The 18,960-nt window shown below is 46.8% G+C and overlaps 1 protein-coding gene across 3 annotated transcripts in view; it reads left to right on the forward strand.

Annotated features, from left to right (window-relative positions):
* SYT17 (synaptotagmin 17) overlaps positions 1-18,960 on the forward strand; it is a 104,105-nt gene that overhangs the window by 68,079 nt on the left and 17,066 nt on the right. For 2 of the 3 annotated variants that reach the window (XM_030847152.2, XM_030847151.2), the window contains exon 8: positions 16,988-18,364. In XM_030847152.2, the coding sequence (XP_030703012.1) occupies positions 16,988-17,184 (197 nt within the window). In that variant the 3' untranslated portion in view covers positions 17,185-18,364. Of the gene's footprint in view, positions 1-16,987; positions 18,365-18,484; positions 18,618-18,960 lie in introns of those variants that run through there. The other variant, XM_060285378.1, reaches the window with a different exon arrangement.

An 18,960-nucleotide genomic window follows, 5' to 3' on the forward strand; every position in this document is an offset into this window, starting at 1 on the left:
GAGATATGTGCCAGGTAGAGTAATCTTGGTTGCAGTTTCTTCCCTTTCATCACTTTAAGTATATCATGCCACTTCCTTCTGGCTTGTACAGTTTCTGCTGAGATTCAGCTGTTAACCTTATGGGAGTTCCCTTGTATGTAATTTGTTGTTTTTCCCGTGTTACTTTCAGTAATTTTTCTCTGTCTTTAATATTTGTCAATTTATTTACTATGTGTCTCGTGTTTCTCCTTGGGTTTATCCTGCCTGGGACTTTCTGCACTTCCTGGACTTGGGTGGCTATTTCTTTTCCCATGTTAGGGAAGTTTTTGACTATTATCTCTTCAAATATTTCCTCAGGTCCTTTCTCTCTCTCTTCTCCTTCTGGGACCCCTGTAATGCGAATGTTGTTGTGTTTAATGTTGTCCCAGAGGTCTCGTAGGCAGTCTTCATTTCTTTTCATTCTTTTTTCTTTATTCTGTTCCATGGCAGTGAATTCCACCATTCTGTCTTTCAGATCACTTATCTGTTATTCTGCCTCAGTTATTCTGCTATTGATTCCTTGTGGTGTATTTTTCATTTCAGTTATTGTATTGTTCATCTCTGTGTGTTTGTTCTTTAATTCTTCTAGGTGTTTGTTCTTTAATTCTTCTAGGTCTTTGTTAAACATTTCTTGCATCTTCTCGATCTTTGCCTCCATTCTTTTTCCAAGGTCCTGGATCATCTTCACTATCATTATTCTGAATTCTTTTTCTGGAAGGTTTCCTATCTCCACTTCATTTAGTTGTTTTTCTGGGGTTTTATCTTGTTCCTTCATCTGGTGCAAAGTCCTCTGCCTTTTCATTTTGTCCTTCTGTGAATGTGGTTTTCCTTCCACAGGCTGCAGGATTGTAGTTTTTCTTGCTTCTGCTGTCTGCCCTCTGGTGGATGATGCTATCTAAGAGGCTTGTGCAAGCTTCCTGATGGGAGGGACTGGTGGTGGGTAGAGCTGGGTGTTGCTCTGGTGGGCAGAGCTCAGTAAAACTTTAATCCATTTGTCTGCTGATGGGTGGGGCTGGGTTTCCTCCCTTTTGGTTGTTTGGCCTGAGGCGACCCAGCACTGGAGCCTACCTGGCTCTTTGGTGGGGCTAATAGCGGACTCTGGAAGGGCTCACGCCAAGGAGTACTTTCCAGAACTTATGCTGCCAGTGTCCTTGTCCCCACGGTGAGCGACAGCCACCCCCCGCCTCTGCAGGAGACCCTCCAACACTAGCAGGTAGGTCTGGTTCAGTCTCCTATGGGGTCACTGCTCCTTCCCTCTGGGTCCTGATGTGCACACTACTTTGTGTGTGCCCTCCAAGAGTGGAGTCTCTGTTTCCCCCAGTCCTGTCGAAGTCCTGCAATCAACTCCCACTAGCCTTCAAAGTCTGATTCTCTAGGAATTCTTCCTCCCATTGCTGGACCCCCAGGTTGTGAAGCATGACATGGGGCTCAGAACCTTCACTCTGATGGGTGGACTTCTGTGGTATAAGCGTTCTCCAGTTTGTGAGTCACCCACCCAGCAGTTATGGGTTTTGATTTTATTGTGATTGCGCCCCTCCTACCGTCTCATTGTGGCTTCTGCTTTGTCTTTGGATGTGGGGTATCTCTTTTGCTGAGTTCCAGTGTCTTCCTGTTGATGATTGTTCAGCAGTTAGTTGTGATTCTGGTGCTCTTGCAAGAGGGAGTCGTGGCCCTTATTTCTTGCACACTGATCCTTTGTGGGTCTTCTCACAAGTGGCCTTCCACTCCATGATTCAGTGACCCAGGCCCCTTCCATCTTGTGGCTCTGCCATCTTCTCAGGCCTTGGAGGGTTTCATCTCCAGCTGGTGAATGGGGGAGAGAGAGAGAAAGTTGAGGATTGTGTGTTGCCTGGGAAGTTTTTATGGGGCAGGCCTGGAAGTTATGAATATCACTTCTGCTTCCACTCAGACACTTTTGGCTACAACTCCCTGCAGGGAAGGCAGGGAAATGTAGTCCAGCTGCTTGTCCAGGAAGAAAAGGCTTTGGAGACCACACGATTGTCTCTGCCACAGGCACCCAAGAGGCAAACAAAAGAGCCAGCCTGGACCCTGAACCAGCTTGCTCCACTGCCTCTCTGAGCACCTGTTACCTGAATTCATGATCAGTGTCAATGGGCGATCCCACACCACCAAATTCCAAGCTTGGGGAATTCAGCCTAACAAGAGAAGTCCTTGCAGTATATTCACCAAATACGTTTTGGCTGGCAAGCTCCGGGCACTTACTCAAGTAGAAGAGCTGTTAGATGGGTGGTTCTCAGCTGAGCTGATTTTTGTCACCTAGGGGACATCTGGCAATGTCTGGAGGTATTTTTGGTTGTCACAACTTGGGGGAAGCTATTGGCGTCTCGTGGGTAGAGGCCAGGGATGCTGCTAAACATCCTACACTGCACAAGACAGAGGAGAACGTCAGGGATGCTGAGGTTCGGACCCCCTGAGACGTAGTAGCAGCTCTGCTGGTCTCCTTGGAGTTTGCAGGTGAGGTGGTGGCCTCCGCCAGGAGCTGTGAAGGGCAGGTTGGTGTGGGCTCGGAGCCGGTCTGCTCATGTCATGTGCCTGTTTGGGGCATGTTTCTTCTCTTTATGGCATTTTTTTTTTTTTTTTTTTTGTGGTACGCGGGCCTCTCACTGCCGTGGCCTCTCCCGCTGTGGAGCACAGGCTCCGGACGCGCAGGCCCAGCGGCCATGGCCCACAGGCCCAGCCGCCCCACAGCATGCAGGATCTTCCCGGACCGGGGCACGAACCCGTGTCCCCTGCATCGGCAGGCGGACTCCCAACCACTGCACCACCAGGGAAGCCCTCTTTATGGCATTTTAACCTCTCATCATTCCCAGCAGTTTCGCTTTAGCTGCCTAAGTGTGAAGAGTTCCGGGGCAGAGCCTGTTGGCTGAATTCGTGCTCATCTGTGCACGGTTTCAAACGGCTTCCCTGTTTCTGCCCATAACCACTGGGCCAGACAGAAACATCTTGCTCTGCAAACAAGCCCCGTGTCCCAGGTAGTGTGGCCTGGGCAGATGCGCTGTGGCCTGGCTCAGCGGGAGACAGGGCTGGGCAGCCCTCCTGGGAAGATGAGCAGAGTATTTTTCAATCAGGTCTCTACTCCACCCCACATTGTGGTTTATGGGTGCATGTCACCTGCATGTGGTGACGTGAAGGGGTTACATGGGACAAGGAGTACTGGAGGCTTTTTTATGTTGTTATTATACGTACATGTAAATGTATATTCATATATGTATGTATAATACATATGTGTGTATGATACAGACATACAGGAGAGAGTAGAATAAAAAGTAAAAATCCCTAAGTCCCCCTACTTAAAGGTAACTACTCTTAACAACTTATTGTAGCCTTCTTTCCAGGAATGTACACACCTGTGTGTGTGTGTGTGTGTGTGTGACATGTGTGCACATGTGTGTATGCATAGATCTCCAGCCTCTGTTGTTAACATCCAAAATATATAAATATACTTTCATGCAACTTACCCTTTTCACATAATATATCTTGGATATTTTTCCATATTAATGTATATATTCATTCAACTCAAATATTCGTTGAGTACCTCTTGTGAGCCAGGCTCTGTACATACATCAGTGAAAGAATCAGACAAAAATCCCAGTTTCATTGGGTGAGTGCTTGAATGTTGTAAACAGAACAGGCAGTAAACAAAACAGCTGAGTTATGTCGAGTAGAAATGATGTTAAGTACTAGGGAGAAAACTTTGTATACTTAAAAATGGATGGATTTTATCCTATGTAGGTAATTTTTTTTAATGAAACCACTGGATGTGATTTTAATTTGCGTTTCCCCAATGACCCGTGGTGTAGATCATGTGGAAGGAGGAAGGCATTGAAGGCAGGGGTTTGCTCTGTGGTCAGTGGTCCACAGTCAACCTGAACCTTCAGTTTGGTGTTGTGAGTAGACAAGTCATCAGGGTGTGAGACCCCCCGGTTCAGACGCAGGAGAGTGTTTCTGGCCATGTGTGGTCTGGTTATTGTGGTCATTGGGATAAGCTGGCAGGACCCACTGGGAGGTCTGCACCGTCTCCCCAGAGAGTCTTGTCCTGCTCGCTCCTGTGTCCCTGATGATTCCCCAAGTTGCCTACCTACTGCAGGATCCAGCAGCCCTGTGACCAGCCTGTGAACTGAATGGGCGCACAGACCTGGAAATTGATATTTCTGTGGTATAAAGAAGCAAGCGAAAGCTATAAAATATACAAGTAGGACAATTAAGCTGTTTGTGTGTTTGGGTTTTTTTTAATCCCAACATTTTATTGAGAAACTTTAAAAATTTTTGAAAGAATGGTTCTGTCAACATCCGTATTCCCACCACTTAGATTCTGCAGTGAACATTTCCCGCTTGCCTTATCACACGTCTCTCCATCTCTCTACTTATCTCTTGATTCATTTTTTTTCCTATGCATTTCAAGTCAGTTGTAGACATTAGTCGCATTCGTTTGTTTTTTAAAGTTGACTTTTTGTTGCAGTGTAATATACATATAGAAAAGTGCATCAGTCTTAAAGATACAATTCGTGAATTTTTATAAAACGAACACACCCATGTGACTGGCACTCAGATCAAGAACAAGAGCGTTCCCAGAAACTTCCTTGTGCCCTTTTCAATTACTGCTCCCTCCCCCAGGGAACACTGTGCTGACTTTTCTTATCATACATTCATTTTGTCTCTTTTTGACCTTTGTGTAAGTGGAATCATACCACTTCCTTCACTCAACATCATCCTTATGAAATTTATTCATATAATTATGTGTCCTTGTGGTTTTTCATCACGTTTGTTTAAAAGTCTTTATTGAGTTTGTTACAGTATTGCTTCTGTTTTTTATGTTTTGGTTTTTTGGCCGCGAGACATGTGGGATCTTAGCTCCCCGACCAGGGATCAGACCCCCACCCCCTGCATTGGAAGGCAAAGTCTTCACCACAGGACCACCAGGGAAGTCCCCTTTCATCACATTTTTAATACAGTATTTCAGTGTGTAACTGTACAACAATTTATGTATCTCTTCTAAAAGTAGGGTGATATTTAAACATACTAGAATGTGCCCATCCAAATGAACATCATCTCTTTCAAAGCATGATTTAGAATACTGCAAATGCCAAGAGAGGTTAAGAGTAGGGACCCAGGAGGTCATCAGGACCTGAGTTCAACCCCAGCTCTACCACTGTCACTCTGGCTAGATCCCAGCTGGGCCTCCATCTATCACTAGGATTTGACACCTCGTCTTGAGCTAGGATTCAAGACAATTGCTGCACTGACCCACATTGATGGTTAAGAAAGAGACTGTGTTGGGGAATAAGGGAAAATTATATAGGACAAGTAGATCTCCAGTAGATTCAGTAGCTCCCTGATGGCGCCTGAGAACTTGCATTCCTAACAGGCTCTAGGTGATGCTGGAGCTGGTGTTCTGGGGTCTATACTTTGAAGATCGCTGCCCTAGATAGATCAGGGATTGGCAGATCACAGCCCATGGGCTAAATCTGGCCCACTCCCTGTTTTTATAAATAACGTTTTATTGGAACACAGTGAAAAGAAAAAACTGTTTTTCTCTACTCAACATTTCTGACACCAAACGTGTGGGGTTTTTCCCCAGCCAAGCCACCAGTCCAGTGGGTATTTTGATCTGCTTCTAATACAGTGTGTCTAACCTGACCACACGTGAGACTCACCTGGGGAACTGTTGAAAAACACGGACATCCAGTCCCCCACCCCTAAACCAATCAGCAGGATCTCTTGGGGTGAGACCCCGGCACTGATACTTTTAAAAGTCTTCCAAGTGATTCTCACGTTCGTGGTCTCTCTCCTTTATTTTCTCAGTTATTTTAGAAGACGAGGGGCATCTTCTAAAGCTCCAGTGGGTGTCGTATAACTAGCTCGGAAGACAGTTTGCAGTGAACATTCTCTCCCAAAGCAATGCCAGCATCTCTTAAACAAATATTACAAAGATGCTCCTCATTCAGACGTGTGAGTTTCAGTTGTTCTTGTAAAAGCAAGCACGTTGCATTACAGTCACACTTCTAAATGCTTCCTCCTAGACAGTGTGATCCACACACAGATCTGAACATGATGCTTCAACCCATATGTCATCCCTGTAAACGCAGGCTCCACGTGGCTCAGTTTCCACACAGACACAAAGTAGTCCGGCCGTGGTCCGAAGGAATTTTAAAACATCGCAATCTTGAGTTCTTTCTCTTGGGCAAGGAGGAAGATCTGATTCGTAAGCCACAGCGACATTCTCAGCAGGCCCTGCCCCCACTCCCCGGTTTCCTCTCGCCCTGAATTTGCTCGGGAATTTCTTCTCTGTTGAGCTCCCAAACCCTCTTTATCTCAGACAGGTGACTTCTCTCCCTCCCTCTCCCCTCCCAGCTCTTTTTCCCTGCAGATCTTTGTAGCCACTTGGGTCACAGGGACTTCCCTTTGGTGACAATGGATTGGGTGTTAATGAAGGGAAACCCCCAAACGCATGCCTTTCCCTTAAGGCAGGATTTTTAACCTTGGCACTTGTGGACATTTGGGGTCAGATAATTCTTTGTCGTGGCGCTGTCCTGTGCAGTGTAAGATGGTTAGGAACATCCCTGGCCTCTACTCACTAGATGCCAGTAGTAACCCCCCATCCCCAGTGTGACAATCCAGATGTCTCCTGACATTGCCAAGTTTGAGGGCAGAATTGGCCCCAGCTGAGAACCACTGGATTAAAGGAACCCAACGCTTTAAGCCATCATTGCCTGCAGACCTGGGCAAGAGGGGCCTCTACCCTGGGCCTTGTCCTTTAATTTTTTATTTTATTTATTTATTTTTCATCTCTTCATGTCTTCTATTACTTAAAGAGGTCTTTTTTGTTAATTAATTATCTATTTTATACATATTAGTGTATATATGTCAGCCCCAATCTCCCAATTCATCCCACCCCCACCACCCCCTTTCCCCGCTTGGTGTCCATACGTTTGTTCTCTACATCTTTGTCTCTATTTCTGACCTGCAAACCAGTTCATCTGTACCATTCTTCTAGGTTCCACATATATGCATTAATATACGATATTTCTTTTTCTCTTTCTGACTTATTTCACTCTGTATGACAGTCTCTACGTCCATCCACATCTCTACAAATGACCCAATTTCATTCCTTTTTATGGCTGAGTAATATCCCATTGTATATATGTGCCACATCTTCTTTATGAGTTCATCTGTCCGTGGGCATTTAGGTTGCTTCCATGACCTGGCTATTGTAAAGAGTGCTGCAATGGACGTTGGGGTGCATGTGTCTTTTTGAATTATGGTTTTCTCTGTGTATATGCCCAGTAGTGGGATTGCTGGGTCATATGGTAATTCTATTTTTAGTTTTTTAAGGAACCTCCATACTGTTCTCCATAGTAGCTGTATCAATTTACATTCCCACCAACAGTGCAAGAGGGTTCCCTTTACTCCACACCCTGTCCAGCATTTGTTGTTTGTAGATTTTCTGATGATGCCCATTCTAACTGGTGTGAGGTGATACCTCATTGTAGTTTTGATTTGCATTTCTCTAATAATTAGCAATGTTGAGCATCTTTTCATGTGCTCTTGGCCGTCTGTATGTCTTCTTTGGAGAGATGTCTATTTAGGTCTTCCTGGGCCTTGTACTTTAAATGGGGTGAGGGGGTCTAAAGGCAAGGAGTCCAGGGAGACAAGGAGATGTGCCCACCTGGAGCCCACATCTTCCTTTCCAGATCACCTCTGAGTACTGGGATCCCAGAATTTTTCACCCAAATGACCGAAGCCTGCTTAGGGTTTTCTCCAGGTCCATCTTCAGGGAGGTAGACCATGATGCCACTGTGTGACCTCTAGGCCCAAGGAGATAATAATAATAGTACTCTCTTTGTAAATAGAGTTGTGTGGACTAAATAATTTAGTGTATCCAAAGTCCATGGAACAGGGTTGGCACATGATAAGCTCTATATAAATGTTAGCTGCTATTATTATACTTTTCATATCAATAGTCCCTAAACATAAGACAACCTCCTTGTCTGCTGCACCCCTGAAGAAGCAGCCATCCATTCAGATGTTGGAGGTTAACCTGACCTTGCTGGACCCCAGAGAGATGGTGTGAAGGTCTCCAACCCGGCACTGTCGTGAGGGGGTTTTAGGGCCATTCTCCTTGACATGCTGACTTGAGGACCTGTTGTGTATATTTCTGTTCCTAATCTTGTCTTTGTCTTGTGTCAGGGTCAGTGGAAGGGGGGAATGGGTGAGAAGTCTCTTCTTTCTGAGACAGAAGGAGGAGAAATGATGCTGAGCTTTGAATTTCAATTCCGTCTATGCCCATGCTGGCTGTGTGACCTTGGACACTCAACCTCCTAAGCCCTCTGAGCCTCTAATTCCCCATCTGCAAAATGGGTGTATAGATAGCACCTTCCCTATAGGATGGTGGTGTTGATTAAGTCAAAAATGTATATAAAGTACTTTGCTCAGTGCCTAGTAAAAAGATGTCAGGATTCGGCATTGCTGATTTTAAATTATTGTAATACTGCTATCTAAATTGTCACGATGACTATTAGAAGGAAAGACATGGAGAAACAATTCCGTCCATGCAGCTGCTGTGAATCACAGAATGAGCCAAGGAAGCATGAAAAACGTCACCCTTAAATCATGGATGAAACTGGAACTGAAGAAATTTCAGAGCTGAAAGGGACCTTAAATCCTACATAAACCCACTCATTGTGTAAATGGGGAAACCGAGGCCCAGGGAAGTGATATGATCTCCCTGGTTTTAAAGAAAAACCTGAAACAGCTTCTAGGTTCCAGAGAGAAGAAAAAAGAGGTACTTGCGGGCAGTTGGTTCCAGACCCGCCTTGGATCCCAGACTCCGTGGACGCTCACGTCCCTTATATGAAATGGCCTCCGTGTCTGCGGATGCAGGGGACCAACTGTAATTTGAGGAAGTTTTGCAAAAGTTGAAAAGAGAATGGGTGCATTTGTGGAGTGGCCTGTGGGGAGGGGGAGGGGAGGAAGCAGGGGCGTGTAGACTGCTTTGGGCTCCTCCAAGGGCTGAGATCACTCCCGAACAGCCTGCTGAAGTGCGGGGATCCCTCCAGAGTGACGAGTTCAAGAGGACTGGGAAACAGCTAGGATGGGTTTTGGTAGCTTAGTGCAGCTTTTTCAGAAGTGCGGGAGCATGCTCAATCCAGCACCCAAGAGGTGGACTGCAGGGGACAGCGACGAGGTGGGGTTCCACGAGGCGGGGGTCTCTGTGCAGGTGGGGGCATCACCTTGTGAACCGAACCTGCAAACTGGGCAGCTGCCAAGTCTGCTCCCACTGGTAATGATCAAGATTTTCTTCCCTTTTCATTTGCAGTGTTTATCACACCCACACTCTAAGTCGTCCAGCTTCCCTTCCAGAACCGTCTGCCTTGGCAAACTAAATTAGCAACCAAAGGAGTTTAGCTCTTGTGGGAAAGAACAGAATCATTTTTCCAGCACATATCAACACGTGAAAGCCTCAACTTGCCCCTGACTCACTCAGGGCACGTGGATGTTGACTGGAGCAGGGATCTCCCTGCACCTCTGGGCCTCGGGCTCCCCAGCTGTAAAATGGGCCAGTGACAGCAGCTGCCTTAGAGCAGTGGTTCTCAGTGGAAGGGGAGGGGGTGGATTATGTCTGGCAATGTCTGGAGATACTTTGGGTTGTCACAGCTGGGGAGAGGACTGCTAATGGCATCCCGTGGGCAGAGGCCAGGGGTGCTGCTGGACACCCTGCAGTGCTCAAATCAGCCCCCATAACACGGAACAGTCTGGCCCCAAATGTCAGCAGTGCTGAGGATGAGAAACCCCATGCTAGTGGGTTGATATGAAGATTAAGTGAGTTAATCCATGTGATATGCCTAGCCCTGGGCCATACACATGGTAGGTGCTTCATAAAGCAGCGGTGCTCTCCCTGTTCCTTCAAAGCCTTGAGCCCATCGGCGCCTCTCATCATGCTTTTGTTTTGCCAGTTGTGTTTCCCTAACCTGAATTGCCATGGCAATCGTCACCACAGAAGCAGACAGATATTGATGTCAAAATATGGGCTCTTTTTACACGGATGCTGAAATAAGATATGGAGACAGAGTTTTGGAGGAGAAAGAGCTTTATTCTTTGCTGGACAGAAAGGGAACACAGCAGGCTAGCGCCTCAAGACCTGTGCCCCCCTCTTCAGGGAATTAGGAGAGGTCTTTTTTCTTTCCCCTCCTTGGGATGTATATCGAAGTGTGCATTTCTCTTTGACATTTTATTTGTTTGGTTGCTCTGGGTCTTAGTTGCGGCAGGCAGGCTCCTTAGTTGTGGCATGGGAACTCTCAGTGTGGCATGCATGTGGGATCTAGTTCCCTGACGAGGGATCGAACCCTGGGCCCCCTGCATTGGGAGCACGGAATCTTAACCACTGTGCCACCAGTGGAGTCCCAGGAGAGGTCTTATAGTCTGAGGTCTGGGATAGATGATAAGGATCAAAGCAGTGACAGCCTTATATTCTTTTTTTTTTTTGCAAAAAGTTAAAACAGTCACAGCTGGCATCAGGCAGCCCAGTAATTAGGTCTGTTCATCTGTGGGTTATAGCTGGTGACCTTTCTGAAATGAAGAATGCTACAAGGGGTAAATTGTTACAAGGGAGTGTAGGGGATGTAAAGACTAGGTGCAGGATGTAATTCACATGAGTCAGAGAGTGTTTAAGGAGTTAGCTTTGTGAAGGACAAGTAACAGTTAAAGTAAAACTAGGATTGCTTAACTCTTTCAGGCCAGTTTATGTTGTTTCCCTAGCCTACCCATTGTTCCTTTATTTTCCTTGTTTGTCAGAAAAGAAAAAAACCTCATTTCTATTTTTGCTGCAACGTGACAAGGAGGCAGGGGCTCGTACATGGTTTCAATATGTTGGTGATGCTTTAGAGATAAATTTCAGAAAGTAGAATATGCCAGGTGTGTCCACGCCCCGTCTGAGGATAGAGCTGGACTTCAGTGACTCACTGGCCCACACGGAGGGTGATCCTTGGAGACTGTAGCCATCAGGGTGCATGGAGTTTGTCGAGGTTAGAGAGAGAACAGTGTGACAGGGCACAGAGCACGTTCCTGGCACGCCTGGTGCTGTACTCTGATCACTGGGGGAGGGGCACTAAAGGGATTTTGTGTGAGTAAATTTTCTACTCGCCAAGCGCGTTCCCCTTAAACTTTAAAAAAGGCTTTAGGGACTTCCCTGATGACGCAGTGGTTAAGAATCCACCTGCCAATGCAGGGGACGCAGATTTGAGCCCTGGTCCAGGAAGATCCCACATGCTGCGGAGCAGCTAAGTCCGTGCGCCACAACTACTGAACCTGCGCTCTAGAGCCCGTGTGCCACAACTACTGAAGCCTGTGTACCTAGAGCCTGTGCTCCGCAACAGGAGAAGCCACGACAATAAGAAGCTCGCGCACCGCAACGAAGAGCAGCCCCCGCTCGTCACAACTAGAGAAAGCCAGCGGGCAGCAACGAAGACCCAACGCAGCCAAAAATAAATAAATAAATTTATTATTTTTTTAAAAAGGCTTTAAAGTTTTAACTGTTTGATAGAAAACTGTTTGTACTTCCTTTGACCCATTAACCAGGACGTTGAGCTTTCTTACCGATTCAGAATCTTAATTATAAAAATAAATGATCACACAGTGAATTTCCCCGGGCTCTATGAAGGAGAAAAGGGTTGTTTGCCGCTTCACCAAATAGCCCTGGTTCTGTTGTACTTTTTTAAGTTCTGGTATCTGTCTGGTAGTCACAGTCTACCAGATTAATTTAAATTACTCCAGATGGGGAAACCACATGACCAAGCTTATTTGAATTATGTCTAAAGCCCTGCAGAGTAAGTAGGATCTAAGAGGAAATACGAGGAGCCCTCTTCACAGGTTTTGTGCCTGGACTTTGTGACATCTATGCCTTTTTTTTTAAATTGAAGTATAGTTAATTTACAATGTTGTATTAGTTTCAAGTGTACAGCCAAGTGATTCAGTTATATACACACACACACACACACACACACACACACACACACACACACACACACACACACACACACACACACACACACGCTTTTTCAGATGCTTTTCCATTATGGGATATTACAAGATATTGAGCACAGTTCCCTGTGCTATACCGTAGGTCCTTGCTGACATCTATGGCTTTTCGTCACTCTCTGGTTTGTAAAGGTTGTTTTGAAGTTCCCTCCAGATGATGAGGGTAAATTAGAGCCTGTACATTTTGCAGGTGTATACTGTTGACTGCAGTAAGACGAGTCTCCCATAACAGCCAGTGGGGATATTTGGGGTGCCTCACAACAAAATTCCTAGACGTTATTGTTTCTAAAGAGGAGAAATGTAGGGATCTAGTTATGAGGAATTTGCTTCCTTTACAGGTTTTTTGCTGCAAATACTGCGAGTGTCTCACCGGCTTACTCAGTGACTTGGCTTCCCTCTCTACAAAGTGGAGTGGTCAGGGGTATCTGGTCTCCTGTCTCTGAGCCCCTTTCTGGATTCAATAAATATCCAGTCTTAATTCCCTATTCTCACACTCCCTAGCATTTACAGTGATGGCAAATCTTGATACTCTCCCAGGCAAATTTTATGATAGAAGTCATTAGTTTTATTCAGCTTGTTATAATTTGCATTTTAAATGTATGTTTTTTAAAAGACTGTTAAGATTGCCATAACTTTACCCAGTGATTTGCAAGTCCCAAAGCCTGCCAATTAGGTCAGATGGCCATAGCAGCAACTGCTTCCCATCAGAAGGGCTGAATCACTGAGGAGCGACCACCTTTCAAGTGCTGAGTGATTTACCAAGCCAAGTTACTTTGCACCTTGGGATAAGGAACGTAGGCTATCAGATTTCCATTCATCCTTCTGCCCCTTCTGGTAATTTCGATGTTGATTCTCTAATATGAACTTATTTTTTCCTTTGTTTTCTTTCCAAAATAATATATTCTAGTAAGAAGTTCAAACTGTACATACTTATATAATAATTAGAAAAAGTGTCAAGTTCTCTGTTTCCTCTCTCTAGAGAGAGCTACTCTTAACAATTTTGTGAATATTCTTCCAGATACTATTTTCTATTCTATATGTTAACATTTTCTTAAGCAAAAAGAGATTGTGTTTACATATACTGTTTTGCAACTTGATTTTGTCTCCTAGCAATATGTCTTGGAGATGTTTCCATCTTGTATATATAGGTCTGTCTCATTTTTTACCATGGTTCTGGTTTCCATGGTGTTGTCACATCAGAAATTATTTAATTAGTCCTCTTGGGCTTCCCTGGTGGCGCAGTGGTTGAGAGTCCGCCTGCCGATGCAGGCGACACGGGTTCGTGCCCCGGTCCGGGAGGATCCCACATGCCGCAGAGCGGCTGGGCCCGTGAGCCATGGCCGCTGAGCCTGCGTGTCCGGAGCCTGTGCTCCGCAACGGGAGAGGCCACAACAGTGAGAGGCCCGCGTACCGCAATAGAAGAAAACTCATAATTAGTCCTCTCCAGTCTTAGTTTGGGTGCTCCCAAATCTGACCCTAAGACAAGGACATGGGTGCAAGCAGGCCACTAGGAAGGTGATCCCAGAAAACACCAACAAGAGGCTGGGGAAGTGAGACCAGGAAGGGAGGCAGGCCAATCAAGGACGATTTTTTTCTTAATTTATTTAATTAATTAATTGATTGATTTACTTATTTATTTATTTTTGGCTGTGTTGGGTCTTTGTTGATGTGCACGGGCTTTCTCTAGCTGTGGCGAGCGGGGGCTACTCTTCATTGTGGTGTGTGGGCGTCTCATTGTTGTGACTTCTCTTGTTGCGGAGCACAGGCTCTAGGCACGCGGGCTTCAGGAGTGAGTTGTGGCACACAGGCTCAGTAGTTGTGGCTTGCAGGCTCTAGAGCGCAGGCTCAGTAGTTGTGGCTCACGGGCTTAGTTACTCCGCGGCACGTGGGATCTTCCCAGACCAGGGCTTGAACCCGTGTCCCCTGCATTGGCAGGCGGATTCTTAATCACTGCGCCACCAGGGAAGCCCCCAGTCAAGGACGATTGATGTGTGGGTAACTGCAGCTCGGGAGGGCCCCAGGACCACCGTCAGGTTCAGTGATTCTCTAGAAGGGCTCACAGAACTCAGAAAAGCTGTTATACTCCTGGTTATGGTTTATTGAAGTGAAAGGATACAGACCCAAATCAGCAGAAGGCAGAGTCCAGGAGAGACCGGCCGTGAGTGTCCAGTTGTGTATGGACAGCACTTAATTCTCCCAGTAATGATGTGTGGCAGCGTGCTCGGAGGATCACCAACCAGGGAAGAGCACTGAAGCCTCGGTGTCTAGGATTTGGATTGACCCTAGTCCCCAGCCTTTTCAGAGGTCAAGTTTCTATTGAGTGGTCCAAGGCCCCTACCGAAAGTCACATTGTCAGCATACACTGGCACGTCCCATGCAGAGAGCACCGGGCGCTCATGGTAGGATGCCAGCAACAGAAGCTATGGGTAGCCTCTGGGGTGGGCTGAGGGGGCAGGCAGGGTACCAGCAAGCCTCAGCCACATCATGAAGTGTTTTTATTTCCGTTTTTCATTCTCACAGATGATGTTCTAGAGCCGGGGTTGGTGAACTTCTTTGTAAAGGGCCAGCTAGCAAATATTTTCAGCTTTGCGGGCCACACAGTCTCTGCTGCAGCTACTCAACTCTGCTGCTGTAGCACAAAAGCAGCTGCGGGCATTATGTAAATAAATGGGTTTGACTGGGTTCCAGTAAAACTTTATTTACAAAAAAGCGGTACAGACCAGATTTAGCTTGAGGGCTCTAATTTGCCAACCCCTGCTACAGTGGATAATTCTTGGGTGTTTATCTTTGTCCATTTGTGCAGATAATTCTATGGGACAGATCCCTAGAAGTAGAATTGCTGGATCTGGAGTAATGACATTCTTATTCTGAGCAGATACTGTGAACCTCCCCCAAAAGTTGAACGTGCTTCCTCTTTCACCAACAGTGCCTGAGAACCTTTGAGATTTCCTTTCTTAGGACCACTTGCCAAGGAAGCAAAACCTACACCTGTTGACTAGGATGTTTGTGCATTTTCATTCTTGAGCTTCGGAGAGGCAGAGGAAGACGGAACATTTTGCCCCCAGGAAAGAAAACCAAATGGGGCCTGAAATGGTCTCCTAATGTCTTACTTTAGATTTGAGGCCCACGGGGAAGGGGACTCTGGTGACTTGTTTTCATTTGGTGAAAATTAAACCTTACATTGCCCACTAGGTGTAGTTCAAGAGTCCTGAATGTTACCTATTCAAAAAAGATTTTTTTTTTTTTTAAGATGCATCAGAGAGCTTCTCAGCAATTTCCTTTATTAAGCAAAGATTCTTTTCCTAATTTTTCTCTTCCATAAGGAATTTTCATATAAATAAGGTCTACCTATGCATAGTGAACACTTTACCAAATGTACAAAAAATATACATGGTCCAATTTTTGTTCGTGGAGCTGACAGGTACGGGACACTCTTGATGGAGATGGCACAGCGTTTCACTTAGCCTGGTTCTCTCTAGGTCTTTTTTGGGTTTAAAGACAATGGATGGGATTTTTGGTTTTGTTTTTCCCCTTTTCTCTTTTTCCCCATATTTTTATGTTTGGAATTCTTTTTTTTTTTTTTTTCCTCCCGTTGCGGAGCACAGGCTCCGGACACACAAGCTCAGTGGCCATGGCTCACAGGCCCGGCCGCTCCGCGGCATGTGGGATCTTCCCGGACCGGGGCACAAACCCGCATCCCCTGCATCGGCAGGCGGACTATCAACCACTGCGCCACCAGGGAAGCCCCCGTTTGGAATTCTTGATGTGAGCCCCACAGGGGGAAACAGAGATTTGTTAGCATTCAAGCTCTGTTTTGGGCTGCATATTTTAGCTGGTTTGTTTGATAATGGGCAGCCCTCCTGGGATCCAGCCTGCCTGTGCTCTGCTCACGCTGGGTGAATTTGTGATGGTCCCCTTTCTGTAGTCTTTCATTTGTAACACAGACACAGCCTGCTTCCCCGTTAGTGAGATGGCATGCCTGGACTACCCACATGCAGATAAGGAATTAGGCAGAACTCGGCTGGAAAGATAAATCAAGCTAACTATCTCGTTAGGCTTGAAAGACACAAATTAAGCTTGCATGGGAATTAACAGCCTTCCAAAGAGACATGCAGTGCAACAAGGGGAGGAGAAATTGCTGGAGCCCTTTCTCTCAGGAAACTTGCCTCTGTTGCCTAAGTCCCTTTTGTAAAAGGTCAAGAGGTAGAAATTGAGGATCGAAAGAGCAGTGTAGTGTTTATTGAGCACTTACTGAGTGCCAGGCACAGTGTGCATTATCTCACTGAAAGCTCTCAAAGTACTGTTAAGACTCCTGTGTAACCGAGGAGGAAACTGAGTGCCAGAGGGGCTCCTTTGCTTGTCTCAGGGTCTCGGAGCTGTTGAATGACAGAGCCAGGATTCACCTAGGATGTCTGGCCCCATGGCCCAGTGGTTCTTATCTGGGATGAATTGACCCCCTGGGGATACCAGGCCATGTTTGGAGACTCAGGGGTTGTGACAGCTGGGGGCGGTGGGTGCTACTGGGATCTGGTGGGTAGAAGCCTGAGGTGCTGCTGGACATCCTACAGTGCACAGGATGCCCCACAAAGAATTATCCAGGCCCCAGTGTCAACAGTGCCGGGCTTGAGAAGCCTGGTTTAAGTGCTCAGCTGGACTCCAGTGGTGGCTGGCAGTTCCACCAGGACTGTCCGGCTGTAGTGCCCTGAGGACAGTGTGGTGAGTCTATGAGTCAGAAGCTTAAATTTGCAGCCAAGGGACTCGTGGGAGGATGATGAGGGAATCCGGGAATTCTCATGGTTAAAAGTGTCCTGAGAACAAGGACCTCGCACCTGCAGTTGAGGAGTATGGAGACTAACGCCTCTGTCTTGCTCCTGCCTCCTGTCCTGCCCCCTCCTCCTCTCGCCCCTCTGGCTAGTGTTCGGCCACAACATGAAGAGCAGCAACGACTTCATCGGGAGGATCGTCATCGGCCAGTACTCTTCGGGCCCCTCAGAATCCAACCACTGGCGGCGGATGCTCAGTGCCCACCGCACGGCCGTGGAGCAGTGGCACAGCCTGCGGTCCCGGGCCGAGTGTGACCGTGTGTCCCCTGCCTCGCTGGAGGTGACCTGAGGGCTGCGGGGAAGGCAGCTTTCATTTGTGAAAAAAGGAAGAAAACTTAGGACAAAAAATATGCCATATATGTATACTATTACGTCCACATCTGCACACACCCTCCTCACCACACGCACAGCTCCTCTCAGAACTGAAAGGAAGCTGACTCTTGATCACAAACTGGCCGCCCTCAAGGAGCGAGGCCTGCGAACTTTCCAGAATTCCCCTGCATAGGTCATGAGCTGAGTGGGCTCCGCTCTGAGACTTACGGGCAGTGCTTGCTCTCGTGGATCCCCCTGCCCCAAAATGCACTTTCAACCTCAGGCCAGAGAAAGGGCCTCCCCAAAGGTGCCAACCTCCATTGAGACAGAATTTTCCAAGAGTTTGGCCAGTGTTGGGAGGCCTGACCCCCATATGCCCAACATGCACACCCACTGGGTGACTTCTGAATGGGCTGCTGTTCCTAGGGGTTCTTCAAACCTGGTACCTTTCCCCAAAAGTGTTAAGTACTCTGTCTTCTCTTTAGTAGATGTGATAAATAGATTAGACTATTTGGAGAAACCAAACGGCAACAAAAATATTCCAGTGTAAGAAGGCGCTCCTGGCTTCATTGAACTCGTCCTCGTGGTAGCTTTTCTTCTGGGGACTCCCTGTGGGTATGTATGTGGACGTTCTGGTGTGTGTGCCCTCAGGTGAGCACGTGTGTGTGCCTGTGTGTCCCCTTAGTGAGCAAGGTGCTGGGCCGGGACCTCAGTCCTGAGTACTCCCTTCTCTCTGCCTCGCCCGTCAGTGAAGTTTCACCCAGCGCCCTCCTGTCTGTGAAGACCCCACCTTCAGTAACAGTAGCGTGTGTGTAAGTCAAGTAAACAAAATACGATAGAGCAGAAGTAACGTTTTTTGACCGAATCATGGCGACTGCGACTCACAGAAGACCGGCAAAGGACAGTTACAGGGAATAAGATGGCCACCACGGCTGCTGCATCGCCCCCATCCAAGACGATACCCCTCCTCGTCACACCCTGAGGATCGCTCTGTGTTTGTGTGTGAACCAAAGTCATCTCTCTCGTGCTAAGAAATTAGTGTAGTTAGAATAGATCTCTCTCTCTGTTGATGCTTCTGTATCTTTTCCCACAGCCTATTGTCTGGTATAATGGGGAGCTATTTATTGACATTAAAGATTATCTATTTGTGCCATGCATTTGAGTTATCTTTTTCTTCGTGAACGTGGGCATGGAGGGTAGGAGGGTGTTTCAGTTCCTACCACTGTGTAACACGTCATCCCAACGGCTCAGAGCGCTGGTATTTATTATGCTTACAGATTCTGTGGCCCCAGAATTGAGAGCAGACACGGGGATGGCTTGTCTCTGTCCCATGAGACCTACGGCCTCAGCTGGAAGACTCGAGGGCCACAGCGGGTATAACCAGACAACCGGTCGCGCTGGACATTGTTGGTAAGATGAGTGTGTGGTCTGGGAAGGAAGAACGGTCGAAACGTTAAGATGTATTCATCTGACGACTGACAGGAGAACCCGTGCAAAGAGAAGACGAGGATTTATGTTAGGTCCCTCCCATTGCAAGCAACAGGAAATTAACACAAAATAGTTTAAGCAACGAAGGAAGTCCTGGCTTCAGGCATAGCTGGATCCAGGGCCTCAGATGAAGCGATCAGGGCTTTGTTGATCGTGCTGTCTCCTGGACAGGCTCTCCCCATTCGGTGAGCGTCATGGATACCAGCAGCTTAAGTTCCAACTCATACTTATCATCAAGACCCAGCTTAAACTACCACTTCCTGAT

This window comes from Globicephala melas, chromosome 15 (genome assembly GCF_963455315.2).
Source record: "Globicephala melas chromosome 15, mGloMel1.2, whole genome shotgun sequence".
Classification (NCBI taxonomy): Eukaryota; Metazoa; Chordata; class Mammalia; order Artiodactyla; family Delphinidae; genus Globicephala; species Globicephala melas.